Here is a 17,551-nt window from a genome sequence, read left to right on the forward strand (position 1 = left end):
ATGCGTCTGAGGATAACGTGATCTAAATGGATACAACCGACAATAAAATCAGAATTATAAAAGCGAACGAGGCACCAGTAAAAGCACATCTCTAAAAAGAGTGCAAGTCCCACGTTATAAGGTTTAAGAACTCATTTTCTCTCAAAACTAAGTCTTCATATCCAAAATGGCATTTAGCACAAGCTAACAGTATATTTTTACACTAGTGTAAGTACAAAGGCGCTTATATGATCCGATTGATATGATTCAGATTGAAGCAAATGCTTTCAATATTAAAGATATTATGATCACGAAAAAGCCCCGAGGTTGTCATTAAGGGGTTAGATGGGTTTCGTCCAAAAAAACGGTAATTTTTCAATAACATTTAATAAGGGATTACTAATATGTTTAAATTAAAATTAAAAATTTAAAACTTCTTTCTTTGTGACGTCATTTCAGAGTAGTCCTCGGGTCAAAGTTATGTCCGCTTTGTGCAGCGTAACTCCGCAAAGATGCAGCATCTGAAGTGAAAATAAAAATACGTATTTCGTTAAGACTTTAAAGTACAACTGAGACGAAGTAAACTAGTCAAACTGGATACTTATTTTCATAGAGTTAAGGTCCTTGATCTCCTTTTGAACTACTGTCCCAAATATTATTAAATTGATCATTAATTTTTCATAACACTTTCGATCCGCTAAAATTTGTATTTTTGGAAAAGCGAGCAGGTGCGTGTAATAGAAGTAACCCAGCGCTTCCCTTCCACTTAGAAACACCCACACAGATACTGCAAATGTGTGATACTTCACTTTGTCCATCATTGTCAATGACAAATCAAATAAATAGACTTGTAAGCATTTTTACGACTTTCAGCCCAAAATGTTTCCACTTCCAGCAGAGCGTTGATTATTTTTTGGTATAATCAAATGAATGCGCACAGTTCCACGAATATCCGCGCATATATGTAGGTGACAGGATATCACAGCTAGCCATACATATGTGAGTGTGCATGTTGCACACAGATTTCGCTTGCGGTGGAGGGGCCAATATGAGCAATCATAAAGTCAAGTGGTGGTCATAAATATAACGAGCGACACATGTCGCCCCGTCCTGCCGAGGCCAACGACGACTCGGATACACATAAATAAGAAGTTTGTTACTTTTATCATACATAATGCACGTAAACACACACACACACACATACAAATATATATACTATAAATGTGTATGTGTGTTTCAGTGTTTGCATTTATGAAAGTAAAATAATAAAGATAACGGCACAAAGCTAGTTGCGATGGCGAGCTGTGTTTGATTGGGGGAGTCGCTGGTTAGTTACTTAGTCGGCAGCCACGGCCGGCCAACTCCCTGGTGTATGCCGTGGTCCTCTGCGTTAGTCGTGGATGTCATAAATCTTTATTGAACTTGTCACTATTGATTTGGATTTTTTGCTACCAACCAGCAAGATGGGCCAGAGATGATGAGGGCGGCGGGCGGAGTTTGGTGGAATTAAATATTGTCATGTGTCATAATGCCCGGTAGCCGAGACATAGACTTCCATAGACGAATGTGTGTTTGTGTGTGTTTATCATATAATTGGAAGTGTCTGTATGAGCCTAAGCTCAGAGTATTAAACACCGATGTCCTCCTCCATGGATACCACACAAAACTATATTTATATACGTATGTATGTTTGTATGTATTATATATGCAGGCGTTTGTGCTCGTGTACTCGTACGTCTAATGCATCTGCTAGTTTCCTCTCGACACCGCCGCTTATCAGTTTGCCATGCGAAGTGAAATGAGAAATTACTCTTGTCGGCTTTTTGCATATTTCCACCATGTCCAGATTGTTTTGCTTTTCATAAATCACTGATGAATTACATCTACATACGGAATAGCCAAACTAAAACAATCATAGTCGGGCTAGGCATGCCGCAAGTCCATTGGCATGCAAGCCCTGTTGGAAAATCAGCATCTGCCAGATGAGGAATTCCAATATGAAATGACTAGAATATCAACATAATATCTGCATTTTAAAGGGTTTATGTATGCTTCCAGCTCTTTTAATTTATATCAATCGTATGTCAAACTCAGATGATAAAGCTTACTTCACCGGAACTTGAAACTTATTTCGGTTGATTCAATACCAACGAATTCTAAGGTTAGGTTGGGAGGCTGATAGCCTCCACTTGGATAGCTGGATAGGAAACCTGGTAATTTTTGATGCCAATGAAAACACTCCTGTCTATGGATTGAAATCTAAAGTTCTTTATGAAACACAGATGTCGCAATACTTCGTACTTGCTCGGGGATTAAATTCGTTCCTGTAAATATTTGAGTTCTCGAAGGAAGAACTGATTTCGAAGACTTAGTTTTAAATATATTTCTGATGTGCGATATTCATCTCTTAATTTCACCAATCAAATATACGATGGAGAAGACCAACTCAACTATAGAACATCTCTACTGGCATCACACGTCTATAGGTGCATATGAATGTGCGAATAAATACAATATACCATATACAGAATGCAGAATACAGAATACATACAAGTACGGTGCGAACATAAATATTAAACGAACTTATCTCTCCAACTACCTTGTGTTTTCGTTATTGACTTCTATTTTCGGCTGACTATATTTGGTTGCTGTGAAATTTATCATTCATTCCGGGCCAAGTTTGTTAATTATTTATGTTCTCATTTTTGCACTGAGACTTAATTTTGTATCAAACACATAATTCGTCTCGTAAGCTTGTTATGTTCTTACTGAAGTTTGGTGATATATTGTATGAGCGCAAACGGAACTTGGGTTATCTTCGATTTCTTTTTGTGACACTTTCACAAGGGTGGATGGAACCACTTGTATGACGAAAGGATAGATTGGTTAGTTTTGTTAAGAGAAATGATTGAAGTCCAGAGTGCGATGTGCCTCCATGCCTGGTTGACGCAGACAATTGCCCCTTTCTCTTGTGGTTTTCGGTTTCCCATTCCATATGTAATACGTGAGTCACGAAATTGTTGCTTTAAATTTAATAAGAAAACATTAACCAAAACACAAATATTTATGTTTCATTCAGTATATCGTGTCTTCGTTTCTTGAAGATCGAGCGGTCTAGATGAACATCACCTTTTTCAGCTTTTTCTGATTATTATTATTTTATCGGAATTACGAGAACAACCCGGACAACTGATAGTAACCAAAAGTTCAATCCACATAAAAAATATCAAATAAGAAGAAGATATATCAAATAAAAGTCTTCTTTGTGAGGTAGCTTAACGTTTTAATTCCGGAGATTCGTTGATTCTACAGCCCACTATATATCTAAATAATATAGTTGTTTGAGTCGAACGATTCAACGTTGAATTCATAGTGTTTTGATTGAATGGTCAGAAGAACTGAAGTCTTCTAAAGTTGCTTAGGCATTCTGCCACAGTGAATAGTGATAGTACGGTTTCATTGTTTGATGATCTTTTGAAAGTAGATTATGCTCAGCTACTAAGGGGTCTTGTGTCTCTTCTCTATACGAAGCGAAGCGTTATTACCGAACAATTATTCAGTTTAATTACGCGCACCACAGATACTAACACAAATGAGATGACTCTTCATGCATTTGTTCGAATAGTTTTCTTCTTCTATCAGAAATAACGGTGGAAAAGGTCATAAATGTCAAGCAATGTTATTTAATGCTTTTGTAGTAACACCCACCTTTGTCTTGGGTTGTTTTATTGTGTCTTCCGTAATGGGCTACATATTAGTTGCGTTTCGTGTGCACATGCACACCCATTTATAGAGGCCGATGAGTAGCAAACTTCAATTTGCACAAAAAGAAATAAATCTTGAAAGGTTCGTTGAGCCGCCTCGTTATTTGTGCATTGTTTTGCTATTTACGACAACACCTCGGCACATTGTGAGCTTGGAAGCGTCGATGTCTGCACTCTAACCACTCTGGTTGTCGTGTCTCACAATCTCGCTGGGTCCATTGATTCTCATTAACAAGCAAGCCACGCCAACTAAATTTCAGTGTTGCGTGTTTTTATGCGAAGAACCACCTCCAACGCTCATTACATTCGCCCCCTTCTTGCTGGCGCTAAATGGACGGGAGTATGGAAAATGTCCCAGAAGGCTCTTATGCTCCGGAAATTTGTCAAATGGCGAAAAAAAGCCATAGCAACAGTAATTAGAACTTTCGCATTCGGCGCAATGTTTATAGCAAGATTCAATGCAAGACCTGAGGAATGGTGGCCGGTGGCTGAGTTATTGTTTTGCCGTCAGGGTTGCCAAGCGGTTTCAAAATCACTTTGTGATCACAATTCGTTTCAAATATGCAAAGAAACTTCTTTGTTTAATCAATCAAATTGCACATTTTTTTATTTTCTACTATAAATTTTACAATTCACAGACAATTTTTACTATGTTAAACTAATTTTACTCATACGACAACAAATGACGTTTTCTAGCCAGCATTGCTCTATCGACGGCGCGATGCCGAGCGACTCCGAGCCCGCAAGTAACCGTGGTCGTCAATCGACTGTGTGCGGTGGAAACTGTCGCAGTCACTACAGCACTTATGGGATCGCCTACTTCGGTGTTCATCGTGGGCATATTCGTCTTCATCTTCCTCCTCTTCTTCGTCGCTGAGCATATCCATCGGTTTTTTACTTCTCCGATCCTTTTCGTATTTGTTGATTTTTTTCGTTTTCGATACCTTTCGTGAGGGCATGCGTGTATTAACTGGCCTTGACTCTGTGCCCTTTTTTGATTTCGGTTCAGGTGTTACGTCCCCACTGTCCACACTCTCCAAACTTTCCGCACTATCGATTTCGTCATCGTCGTCCATCTCGGTGCTATCATCTATAGCATCCACAGCGTCGCATACCCGGTAATAGAACTCATTGTGCTTCTGCACAAAACCATACCGCACTCCACCATTCAATACATCCTCGACCAGCTTCTTCACTTTATCTGCTGATTGTGAACTAGCTTCTGCAACGTACCGAACGATTTCCTCCAAGGTCACGGGCTCCTTAAACTCGGCAAGCGCCTCCAAAACTTCTTTTCCCTGTATGGCTTTCGGCATATTTGATTTAGACAAGTTGAATTTTTTTTTTAATTTTCTCTCAATAGCTTATGTTTGGGTATTACAAGAATTTTTTCTTTGAAATTTTTATGTAAATTTTTATATAAGCTAGTGACAAGAAATTACATACTTCTTGATTTTTTATTTTTGCAGTTGTAGTCCAAACTCAAGGTGAAAACTACCTGGCAACTCTCGCAGCCAGTGGATGTGGTGGAGCGTAGCGGAGCTCACACAATACTCTCGGTAATGGGACAAAGTTTACTCAGTTTGACAATGATTAGCTGCTTCTTCTGCACAATACAACCGAATGGAAGCTCAAACTATAAAGCGAAACATTATCGCCAAGGTCGATGTCCTTATGGAGTACTTACAGCACACGAACACTTCATTCGTGTCGCTTGCAAGTGTGAGTGTACTTTCGGAGACCACCCCCAGTAAGATTAACAAGTAAAAAGCTTTTACGTCATTAATCTCGGAACTCGCCATAAAACAAAAGCAATTATTCGTGTCGTGCCCACATCGAGAGCCGAGGACCTCCTCATAAGGAGCCGCAGCTACAAGCCAAGCACACTCAGATGTGACCTCGTGCTCTGTGTGGGCATTTCACTACTCAGCGACACATACTTGGGTAATTATTGTCTCACACTTGTGTCAGTCGTCAGTATGTGTAATGACTAATTTTTTATTTCGGATTCGTCGGCGCTATTAATTCTGTTGTTTTATTAGGTAGCGAATTAATTGGAGAAAAACGGCAGCAGAATGCATACCTCTTCCAACGCATGTCGATTTTAATTGCTCCCTCTCGTACTCTTAACACATTCGCAGGCCTCGTAAACGGCGGAGATCTTTAATTGTTGCCAATATATGTTTGGAGTACTTACTCATTCAGTGACAGTCGTAAGCATGCCATTTATGTGCCAATTACATATATTTATATTTTAGAAATGCAGTTATAGTTATGTTTTGGTGCGCGTTCGTTTCGCCAACTCTGCTATGTAAAATCAATTAAAGGAAAACGAGCAAATCTATGCGACTTTCAGAAGCAGGATATCCAGTATTAGAAGTACAGAAGCGAGATATTACTAATGAACACATTAAGCTTTATGAAGAGTCACCTTTCTCGCCCGGAAATGACGAGCGAATGACTTCTATTTCATTAACTTTCGTGAAACTCTACTTTCGGGGTATTTAATATTTAAAATGTAACATTTTCATAATTTTTAAATACACAACCATTATTTTGTTTCGCCCTGTTTACCCCTTGCCCCAGCGGTGACGGTGAAATTATGTAATTTGCATTAATTTAATATTAGCCTTTGGGGTAAAAAAATGTCCCCATTGAACTGCGGCAGCTGAGTGCGTATGAAACTTTCAACGCTGCCAACGCTGAAAGAGTTTAAAAGTCGACAACAGCAACAACAACGGTGAGCGGTGAACAACAGAAATTGAATGTGCTGCATAATTAGGCAGCAGCTACAACTCTTTCGCTTGACATATTAATTTGGCAACATTTTTGAACTTTCGCCCCCGAGGGAAATCTTTTGAAAAGTAAACACGAAAAGCAGCTAAGAAAACATATCCAGATGAAAAGGCAAGCGGGTGAGAAGAAGAAGCAGTGAGCGCTGTTCAAAGAAGACCCTTTTTAAATATGCAGGTTCTGACATTGTGCCTCACAATGTGCACCTGAAATATTTTGTTAATTATTTTTGTCGTTTTATATATGTATATATATTTGGCTTGCTTTTTGAGTGAAAAAAATTGTTGAAATAATTAAAATTTGCATTTTTCTACGTAGATTATACTCGTGTTATTTTTTACCTCTGAGATCTTACCATATGAAGAACGTTTTTGCTTTTCATAAATAAATAAACTGGAGCAATTTAAAAAGCTCTTTGGGAATGCATAAACCCATATGCTTCAACTCAACAGAGATATGAATTTGTGGGAGAAAGGAGCAACTTGAAAATGCACCACCGATCAATAGCTCCCTGATTTAAAGACTATATCTATACTCGAAATCAAAAGTTACATTTAGAGGTATCTACAATTTCATCTAGGAAGTATAGTAATTTGGTGGAACCTCACCCCAGCCGACAGGAGGTACTGAATTCAATCGGTTATGGAACTAATCTTACCATCATCTGCATCGGTTAATTTGTATCTAATATCGGACCAGCTATAGCATAGTCTACGACACATATTATAACAAGTAAGGAAAGGCTAAGTTCGAGTGTAACCGAACATTTTATACTCTCGCAATTTATTGATGTAATTTAATAAAGATAACACAATTCGACCCATATATTCGGTATAAAGTTCAATAGAATAACGAAAATCATCATAAATAGTATATGGGGACTGAGGTAATTCCTAAACCGATTTCACTCGTTTTCACCACCAAGATACAATGTATCGAAGACTATACGCTCACTTAATTTAATATTACTTATAATTAGGTATATGGGATCTGGGGGAAGTTATGACCCGATTTTTACCATTTCATTTACAGAGAGAAACTTTTATAAGAAAAAAATTCAGAGGGAATGAATTACATAAAAATATCTGAGGTATTTGCCCCTATTAGGCACTGATTTCTTCATGTTAGATATCAGGGGCCTTGAAAAGTCATGGTTCGATTTTGAAAATTGTTCCACAAGTGATGTCACAGTCATTTGTTCCTAATGTATATATGTATTATAAAGTGAACGAATCAAAAGAATTCAAAATTGAGTTATAAGGGAAGTAGACGTAGTTGTGAACCGATTTCGCCCATATTCCACCCGTGTTATCAGGGTGTCAAGAAAGTGTTATATACCGAATTTCATTGAAATCTGTTGAGTAGTTCTTGAGATATGGGTTTTTGACCCATAAGTGGGCGACGCCACGCCCATTTTCCATTTTGTAAAAAAAATCTCAGTGCAGCTTCCTTCTGCCATTTCTTATGTAAAATTTGGTGTTTTTGACGTTTTTCGTTAGTAAGTTAACGCACTTTTAGTAATTTTCAACCTAACCTTTGTATGGGAGGTGGGCGTGGTTATTATCCGATTTCTTTCATTTTTGGACTGTATAAGGAAATGGCTAAAATAAACGACTGCAGAAAGTTTGGTTTATATAGCTTTATTGGTTTGCGAGTTGTATACAAAAAACCTATTTGGGGGCGGGGTCACGCCCACTTTTCCAAAAAAATTTCATCCAAATGTGCCCCTCTCTAATGGGATCCTATGTTCCAAATTTCATTTTCATAACTTTATTTATGGCTTAGTTATAGCTCTTTATGTGTTTTTGGTTATCGCCATTTTGTGGGCGTGGCAGTGGTCCGATTCCGCCATTTTCTAACTTAACCTTCTTATGGTGCCAAGGAATACGTGTTCCACGTTTCATTAAGATATCTCAATTTTTTGAATTGGATTTGAACTTTACTCGTCACCCTGATCACTTTGGTATATATAACCCTATATCTCGTTTAGTTTTAGGACTTACAAACAACCGTTATGTGGACAAAACTATAATACTCTCTTTAGCAACTTTTGTTGCGAGAGTATAAAAATGAGTTTCCATGCGAAACGTAGTTGGTGGGGAAGGTAGGTGGAGGTGTTTACTGTCGGGAACTTTTTATCGACTCTAGTTTCTGGTTCCCCTTTTTCATGCGGAAATGGCTGCTATAAAGGTACCGGCGGATATATTTCTCCGGAGCCTAGCAACATTCAGAGAAGTAACAATTCACTCCTATAGAAGAGCGGTAATACTAGCCCTGAGTTCTGCACCATCAGTGGCATCGTGCTACTTCACGGATAGACTGGTTTGAGTGCCTGACCATAACGGAGTCGTGGGAAATTGTAAGACTGATAAGTTTGCATGGGAACAAGTAGGAGCATCGCTTCCTATTGTGGTTTACTACTGGACGATTGGATCTCTGCTAAACTGAGCAAGCGCTGGTCAGCCACTAGCACTATCCTAGAGTGAATAGCAAGAGGTCTAGGGAGCTCTTCAGTAGTCGTAGGATCGGTCATTGTCCCATCGGGATCCACGCTGTTAGATTAAAAACCTCAGCGGATGCTACCTCTGGAAGCTGCCTGGAAGAGGAGGTGGAATCATCTCATCACTTTCTTATGGAATGTTGCGCCTTTATGAGATCAATTAAAAACCGCGTGAATTAGCCGTTTTAGAAGTGAAAAATCTCTGCAGAATTTTAGTAAGTCGAGTATTAATATATATCCTGGCTTCACAACGGACTGTCTTCCATAGTCTAAAAGTGTTTCCCTTAATGGAACACCTAACCTAACTTAACCCTTGGTTAACGTCCTATTTAAAATATAAAGCCAAACCAAGCAAAAAGGTGAAAGGTCAATGTATCAGTAAAATGTTCTAGAGTGAATGAATCTCTTTTCCGAGCTCCATTTGTTAGTACACATCTTAAGAATTATAATTAACATCTAATTATTATCTTAAAATCAAATGTGCAGACTTCGACGGTTTTTCTTGGCCAAGCTTCTACCTTTGAAAAATAAACCATGGAAACTAAATGTAATTTATTAAGTCATTTCTTGCGTCGGCAAGAAAGTTTAGCATACATGCAGTCACTTAACGGCACTTGAATGTTTGTATTTCGGGCGAATTATTCCCAAAATGAATTTAATTAGTCGAAATTAACCATAAATAGTTTACATGCATTAGAATATAAACAAGCTATTAAGGTAATTGCCAACATTATGATTAGCTCAGAGCACACACAAATCATAAGACCCAACTCCGTGCAGCTGGAAAACGTTTAGCAATTTCCCAGCGGCGCTGAATGTCTTTATCTCATAAAAGTTTAAAGTCACTCAGTAACCACAGATCTCGACGTTTATTGGAACCGCAAATGCACACCGAACCAACGGCAATGGCAAACTAACATTTGAACGACAAACGCCTAGAGGCCATTAAATCTTTCACTACAATTTCTCGCACACACTCCTCGAATGTGGCGAACCGGCAATGCTCACTTGCCTCCAAACTGCAAACTGTGCGGCCAGTCACACAAAGCTTGCGGCTGAGACACATTCACATTCGAAAGTTCACTACTGCGAAGAGGTTGAAAACCGTGCAAGGCGGCGCGCTTCAGAGGCTTCCGCGGGTCGGGCGGGCAGTCCCAGTTCTAAGTCCTTGGGTAAACCTATCGAGCACACACGCACACAGCACCGCACATGTGAGTTGGAATGCTGCAGCGTGTGTTGGGAACTTCACGTGGTTGCCTTCACCGTCGAGGGGGCGGAGAACCGGGATCAAATTGGCTGAAGCACGCATGAAAAGCCGCATTCAATGTACGCTGATTTTTTGTTAAGAGTTGTTGGCGCAAGAAAATGCGGTTGCGAGTCAGATTCTTTAATGTTTTCTTGTTCGCTGTGACGCAAAGTATGAGGGAATAATATTTTTAAGTGAATTTAAGGATACGTTAAGTGCAAGGATACGTCAAAGGAAACCCTAATACACTTGTACTGTATGCGGCGATGTGACTTTTGTGCCGGTGTATAAATATCAGGTTGCGTGAAAGGTGAAAAGAATTTTTCCGCTCACTTTAACAAAACAAACACGTAGTTCGGATTGAAAAACGTTCAACCACCTAAACTCCTTCCATTTCGCAGTCATCGGCATGCGTGTGTGGCATACATCTAAATAAATATATATGTAAACAACAACAGGCAATGCGAATATCCTCAGTTTGGTAGCGCCGTATTTGTATTATATTCCCTTAGTGCTAAATATAACGGTTAAGTGGAGCTTTCATGATTTTTATACTAAAAACGCTTCTCGGCTTTTCTAGTTTTTTGAACTCAACTCAACGTCCTCCGTGTATGAGTCGTGAACTAGCTACAGCAATTACCTATAACATTTGAATTTATTTCGTCTTGAACTCCTCTAGCTATCAGCTTCAGAGAGGCCTTCGGCTCCTTTTCACCAGCTTGCTGACATTTTGTCATCACTTTGCCACTAAAAGTGTCTGTCATCTTAGCGTCTGCAGCAAAACTAGTCTGACTCCTTCCCCAACGGAGTTAATTAAATGTCAGTCGCAAAAGACCATCGCTCCGTACCTTATAAATCACTGTCCAATTTTGGTAGCGAAACAATGACTGAACTAAAATTGTGCTGCGTCACAAACCCATCACGGATTCTCGTCACACCCAATCACTTTGTAAGTTCATAGTGCAACGAATCGGTGCAGAAATGGGACAAAATAACGAAGTGGAGTTTCCGACACAGAGCTCCTCGGAGATTTAACTCCAATATTTTACGACAAATCGGTAGATCAAATTCTCCTTTCATATTTCTTATGTCCTTTAAAATTGTTATTCTTTTGGACGTAAAATAATTGCTAATATTGCTGTACTGACTGGAAACCCTTGAATAAAATGTGCGCCTATTCTATAATCGTGATTCTCTCTTTGAAATACTGAAGCGTCAGCCATTACCAAGGGTCCTCAGTGGCAGATTGGTATTTACGATTATTTACTTTGAAAGAGAAATGAGTGAATTGTATTAGGAGAATTGCTCTACGATGGACCATGCATCAAAAGACTTCATGTATTCATCTGAAAGGTGAAAGGAGAAGCGTTTGCTAGCACTGAAAAGCATTCGCATTCGCAGATTAAATGCAGCGTACGAAATGCACTCCGACATCCTTGTCTCTTTTTTTATAAAAATGAATTAAATTCTGTACGTTTGAAAGCATTTCTGTTTCAAGCCTTCCTTGTCCGCCTCTCCCTCGCAATCACTTGACTATATATTTGTATATATGTATGTATGTATATACATATGTGAAGGTGCACAAGCAAAAGTCGAGGCAGGTCGGTTTATACTTGAAATGTTGAAGTTGTGCAACGCGACGCAATAAGGACTCTCGGCAGAAGTTTACATTTGTAAATTGATTTCCCCATCTTAAGCCGCCATAGAATTGGCATCTGCTTGCCATTGTGAGGGCTGGATTATCAAAGCGATTGTGTGTCGTGCAAGTCTGTTGCTGCAAAAGGCAATAAAATACAGAATTGCAAACGGAAAAGTCAAGTAATTTGCAATTATTCAAAGCGCCCAATCCCTATTTTTCAATGCAGCGCTCTCGACAGACGCCTCTCATTGGAACGGCATTGCGTGAGGGAGGAGGCGAGATTTGCCGAGCAGCTGAATTTTTAATACACTTTAATATTCGCAATTTCATATTTCTGCGCTTGTTTTGACACTCCCCCACCGCTGTAGCGAATTTTACAAGCTCGTAAAAGTAATAAAACCGACGCTCGTGACACTCATAAATGTTAATGTGACAAATAAACATATTCACCCTGTTCGCCGTTTACTGTCTGCCAGATGTCCCGGCATTCGATTGCCACTAAAATTCGTGCTCAGGCAGAGCCCGAGTCTGAGCCGCAGCGCCGGCATCTGCTCGCTCCCCCTCTCCTATCACAGGTGAATATGCGCCAAATTCATTGTTTTGCTTCTCGTTTTTTTCGGCTGTGCCTCCACACACCGCATGTTGCACGTAGCGGTATTTAAAGGCACAAGTTACAGCCATAAATGCGAGACATTTGTATAATTTCGCAATTTTCATAAAATGTGATTCACACATTTCGTGATAATAAAATAATCATTTAAATAATTTATATACTCAGTCGTTTAAGAGCACATACGCAGTTACGCGTACATCGGAGTTCGCAGTTCAGAGTTTGCCTTCAATGAGAATTAAGGAACTTCTTTAAACATTATTTTTGGGTGAAAAAAAATCGAATTTTTATAGCCATAATCGGAAATTGTTATTACTTTTAGGAAACCTAGTCATTTTTGGACCTTGATTTTATGGCGTACAATCAGAAAGTGTCGAAATCGTGATTGGGATTTACAAAAAAAATTATTTTTTATTTTAAAATGCACCTAAAAAACCTAAAAACCTTATTCAATAGCTTCAATTAAAAGATTACCCTGCGAGAAGGAAGAACGAATGACGCGCTGTTTTTATCTCGGCTGTAACCGGGAGCAAGAAGTACAAGAATTCGGGTATAAGAACATATTATTAGAAGAAACATATTCCCTCTGAATTCCTTCAAAATATCTGAGAGACTTTCCTCCATTTTCGGTAAAATATTTGTTAGAAGCTCTGAGATCCTCGTGTTCGTTATATGGAGCCTTGAATACTTAAGGGGGGGTAAGGTTTGACAACTTTTTTTTTATTTTTTTTTATTTTTTATTTTTTTTGTTTTTTTTTTAATTTTTTTTTCTGAACCATCAACATCTCAAGAATAATGTGTTAAAGTTTTAGGTCATTCGGAGAAAAACTAACGAAGTTACAGCAGGTTGAATAGCGGTACCTCCAGCTACCTGCGCTGAGTGTACAAAACTTTGAATCGATTTTCCCAAATATGTCATTTTTAAAGTCGGTGACCAGCCTACGTTTTGAAATTTTGAACAAATATTCTACATATATATAGCTCTCGAATGACGTTTTGAGTTTTTCCAAAAATTTTAATTACTAACAATTTTACAATAACAAATAGGTCGATTTTTTCGTCTAAAATCGTCATTTTGGCATGAAAATGGTACCAAAAATTTAAAAATTTAAAAATTTAAAAAAAACTCGACGTCAATTGAAAGATAAACTAATAAACTAAAAAAAGCATTTTGATTTTTTGGTTTCGGATGATCCAGTGATGCTGTAGGCTGGTCCCCGCACAAAAACTTCTTTTCGAGGTGCCTGCAGAGATCGACGATAAATCCGTTATTCCTCGCTATTTTTCGATAAAACTTTTTTAAGTATCCTTCAAATGTTGGCTTTCATATAATAATAAGTAAAATAAACCTACAGCAATAATTTTTTCTAAAAAAATTCATGAAAAAAGATCTTTTTTTGATGAAACAAACCTTACCCCCTTTAAGGTCCGATTATGGCGATTTTTAGAAGGAGTGGCACCTTAAATGTAGTATTTTTGCAATGTTCTGTTCCGATATCTTCACTAGTACTTACTTTATATATAGTAAAGTACACGATTCAGACCGACTTCAAAGTTCTGGTATATGAGAAGTAGGCGTGTGAACCGATTTGGACTATTTTCACACCATATCATTGGGAGCTAGGAAGATATTATGAACCGAATTTCTTTGAAATTGGTCGAGTAGTTACGGAGATATGGTTTTTGACCCATAAGTGGGCGGAACCATGCCCATTAAAAATTTTGTATACCATTTTGCTCTTCTGTCCCATTTTTATAATGAATTTAAGGTTTCTGGTTTGGTGGTTTTCCTTACTATGCTGAATTAAAGCATTTTTAGTAGTTTCCAACATAACCTTTGTATGGGAGGTGGACGTGGTTATAATCCAATTTCCTCCACTTTTGGACTGTATAAGGTAGTACCTAAAAGAAACGGCTCTAGACAGTTTCCTTGATATAGCTTTAGTAGTTTACGAGATATGAACAAAAAACTTAGTAGGTGCGATCCTTCATACGAAATTTTACTTCAATAGCCTAATTTCAGTGCCATAACTGGTTTTATAGAGTACTAGTAAACCTGGACATGCATTATCCTGATTATTTGATAAAGTGAAATTATATATGGAGTAACTAATTATTTAAAATATAGACAAAAATGTTATAGCTTGTTTAAATGTCTGTCAACAACTGCTGTATCTTGAAGTTAATGTTGTCAACATAAAATTTTTTGCTGCCAAAGTATCGGGATTACTAAATCAGTTATGATCCAAATAATTATCTTATACTGGCACCTCTATTAATTCAGATTTGTCGTGAACAATAGGTCATAAAATGTCTAGCAGATTAATACATTGTTGTTGCAGTTCTATTCCACCGCTCCCAAGAATAATATTTGTGCTGAGGAATCAACAACATTTCGCCATAAAATGCTTTGTACATGCGTTATTCTCATTGTCAAAAGTACAGAAGGATGTCAAAATAATAAGCATCCAATTTGAATCAAAGCAGTCAAAGAGTAGTGCGTTTTGTTAAAACCCTTTTTGTTTAACTACTATTTTTTAGTCGCTGCAGAAGTACGATTTTGACCATCAAGAATACCAATCTTCTCTTAGTATCAAGGTTTAAGAGTGAGCTCAATTATATTAGGTTATCCACATCAAATTATCAGTTGACCAAATGGCCGACCGGACAGATGGATGTTGAGCTGTTACCACGCCCACTTACTTAAAAATGTGTAAATCTTATTGCCCTTCCGTGCTGTGATTATCTGTTGCAAAAGTCTTATTGTTTTCTTAACTTCTTTTTTATTTTTGGCTTATCTACAATACAATCTCATATTCCTCATTGTAACGTGTAAGAAGTTTTATTAAGATATCAAGATTTCAATTCAAATTATCGCTTGATCGAATGGCTATCTGTTAAGTTGGACCAAACTGCAGACGTATGCAAAATTACATTAAAATCGGTTCAGTAGTTTAGGCGCCAATCCCGGACAAACAACGTGACATGGAATTTGTATATATATATATAGATAATTACTTATACAGTTTTTGGAATAAGACAAGACTACCGGTCACCTTATACCATAACCTCAAATATCACCTATCTTAGTTCGGAGTTGTTTTAACAACTTTGTCAGAGATCTCTCTCTCTCTCACTAGCGGAAGTAGTCTTCCCATTCCCTGTTACGTCTTAGTTTCAACATACATCAAGTACTGCTTACTAATTATGCCACCCGTTGCCGTAATTAGGACACAAACTGTAACTGTATTTATTGTGGACCCGGGTAAAATATTAACTTCTCTATTTTTATTTACATAATTGGAGTTTGAAGAGAAACTTATGGAACAAGTCACAGCTGATTTTATATATATGTACTTGATTCTATTTACATATGTACATATGTATTATTGCTCATTGTGAGGAACATCAGTGTGGACGAAACTACAAGCAAAGCGCCTCAGATTTGCCCATCGCTTAAAGTGTACAACTATTCGCTTACAACAGGCAACAACTATTATACTATTGGCCTGAGTGCAGACGGGTGGGGAATATTAATGCCCTACAATGGGTTGCATGTAATATGCATGGCAGCTCATTAGACTAACTGGATGGCTTGAGGATATTTTGCAATGTTTCGGTTTCGGTCAATGTAAAGGTAAATAACTACGCAAACAAGGCGACTCCGAGCACGGCCAGCGCAATAAAATAGGAAGGATCAGGAAGCTTGAGTTCAACGGGTGAAGAAGAGTAATTGCAATTTGCTGGTGTAGTTAATCTTGATCTGCTACGAAATTCTTTTTTGGAAATATTCAAGTAATTGCAGTCAATTTTTTAGATCCAACAGATGTGCTCTCCTTAATATCCAATGTCACAACATTGTCTATGGAATTACGGTAAACTTGTAAGCGGCAGCTACTCGCTACGTCCGCTATTTGGAAATGTCAAAAGGTTATTACCATATTTTGACACTAAATACCGTTATAATGGCCAATAATATACCTAATTTTTTACAAAAACAAAGTACCGCCTAAAAGCAACACAAAATAAAAGGAAAAACGCAGAAAAAGCAAAGAAACCACCGACTCATCATGCAATTAAGCCGACCATTATGGCGTGTGGCACATCCCGAGCGAAGCGAAACCTGTTGTAACAACAATAACTGTAATAACAAGCACTATGGCACCAAATGAATTGTAAATTAAGTGCGGTGTCATGTTTCACGAATTTCACACCGCGACGGCCGAACGACTAGCCGTTATCCGCGTACACACCCTCAGAGCGGAACTGTGCAGGTTCGGGCCATTTAGCACTCCAATTTTCCTCATCAAAACACCCCAAAGCGAGCTAGTAAAAACATTACAATTTTTTTGATAAAAACAAGCGTGTTCTTTGATTAGAGCTCCCCTTGCGGCGAATTTAAACGCAAATTTGTGGCTTTGGCACCACATGTCAACCGTAATTAGTAATTGAAATCTGCTCCAAGATGCGCGCATTGCACTTGGCGGATGATTAATGGCTGTCGCTTGAGGCGCCCTCAACACCGAGACGCGGAAGGAGAGTGGCCGGCCGTCTATTAAACAAAACGGATTAAATGCTGCTTTGCTCTTGCTGTTCGTAACTCGCGGTCGCCAGTTGGTCGCCTGTTGGCACTGACTTCACTAATCACATCCCCGGAATCGGTTTTTCATCACCATAAGACGAAAGGATGATTAAGTGTGGCAATTTCTTTTAATAACTTTGGAAGAGAAGCTATTATGACTGTAGGTGTAATTGCCCGTACTTTAAGATTATAACGGAAAAATATGGCTTTTAAAATTGTTTACACTATACTTCGACGTAAACAAGATATTAGCAAACTTTAGAAATTTGTGAAAGACTCTAAGCGTTTTGCCGATACGTGGAGGTTATCTTGATCTATAGATATCAATGTTTTCGTTGACCTCACAAAGAGCCAGTATGTGTAGCTATCCAAGTAGCCTGTACCAATAGGGATACATTATTTCCTTATGCAATACAGTTATTCGAAACAATAACAAAT

The 17,551-nt window shown here is 38.3% G+C and overlaps 2 protein-coding genes across 2 annotated transcripts in view; both read right to left on the reverse strand.

Moving 5' to 3' along the window:
• Positions 1-17,551, reverse strand: part of LOC105212799 (protein disconnected) — an 83,224-nt gene that overhangs the window by 57,276 nt on the left and 8,397 nt on the right. The gene's annotated exons all lie outside the window — the stretch shown is intronic.
• LOC105212800 (uncharacterized) lies at positions 4,317-5,187 on the reverse strand. The gene has a single exon (XM_011185079.3). The coding sequence runs from the start codon at positions 5,057-5,059 to the stop codon at positions 4,451-4,453; it is 609 nt and encodes a 202-aa protein (XP_011183381.1). The 5' UTR covers positions 5,060-5,187; the 3' UTR covers positions 4,317-4,450.

The sequence above is a fragment of the Zeugodacus cucurbitae genome, chromosome 5 (assembly GCF_028554725.1).
Source record: "Zeugodacus cucurbitae isolate PBARC_wt_2022May chromosome 5, idZeuCucr1.2, whole genome shotgun sequence".
Taxonomy (NCBI): domain Eukaryota; kingdom Metazoa; phylum Arthropoda; class Insecta; order Diptera; family Tephritidae; genus Zeugodacus; species Zeugodacus cucurbitae.

Coding starts and splice junctions, on each gene's coding strand:
- LOC105212800 (XM_011185079.3), bottom strand. CDS start 5,059: ATGCCGAAAGCCATACAGGGAAAAGAAGTTTTGGAGGCGCTTGCCGAG.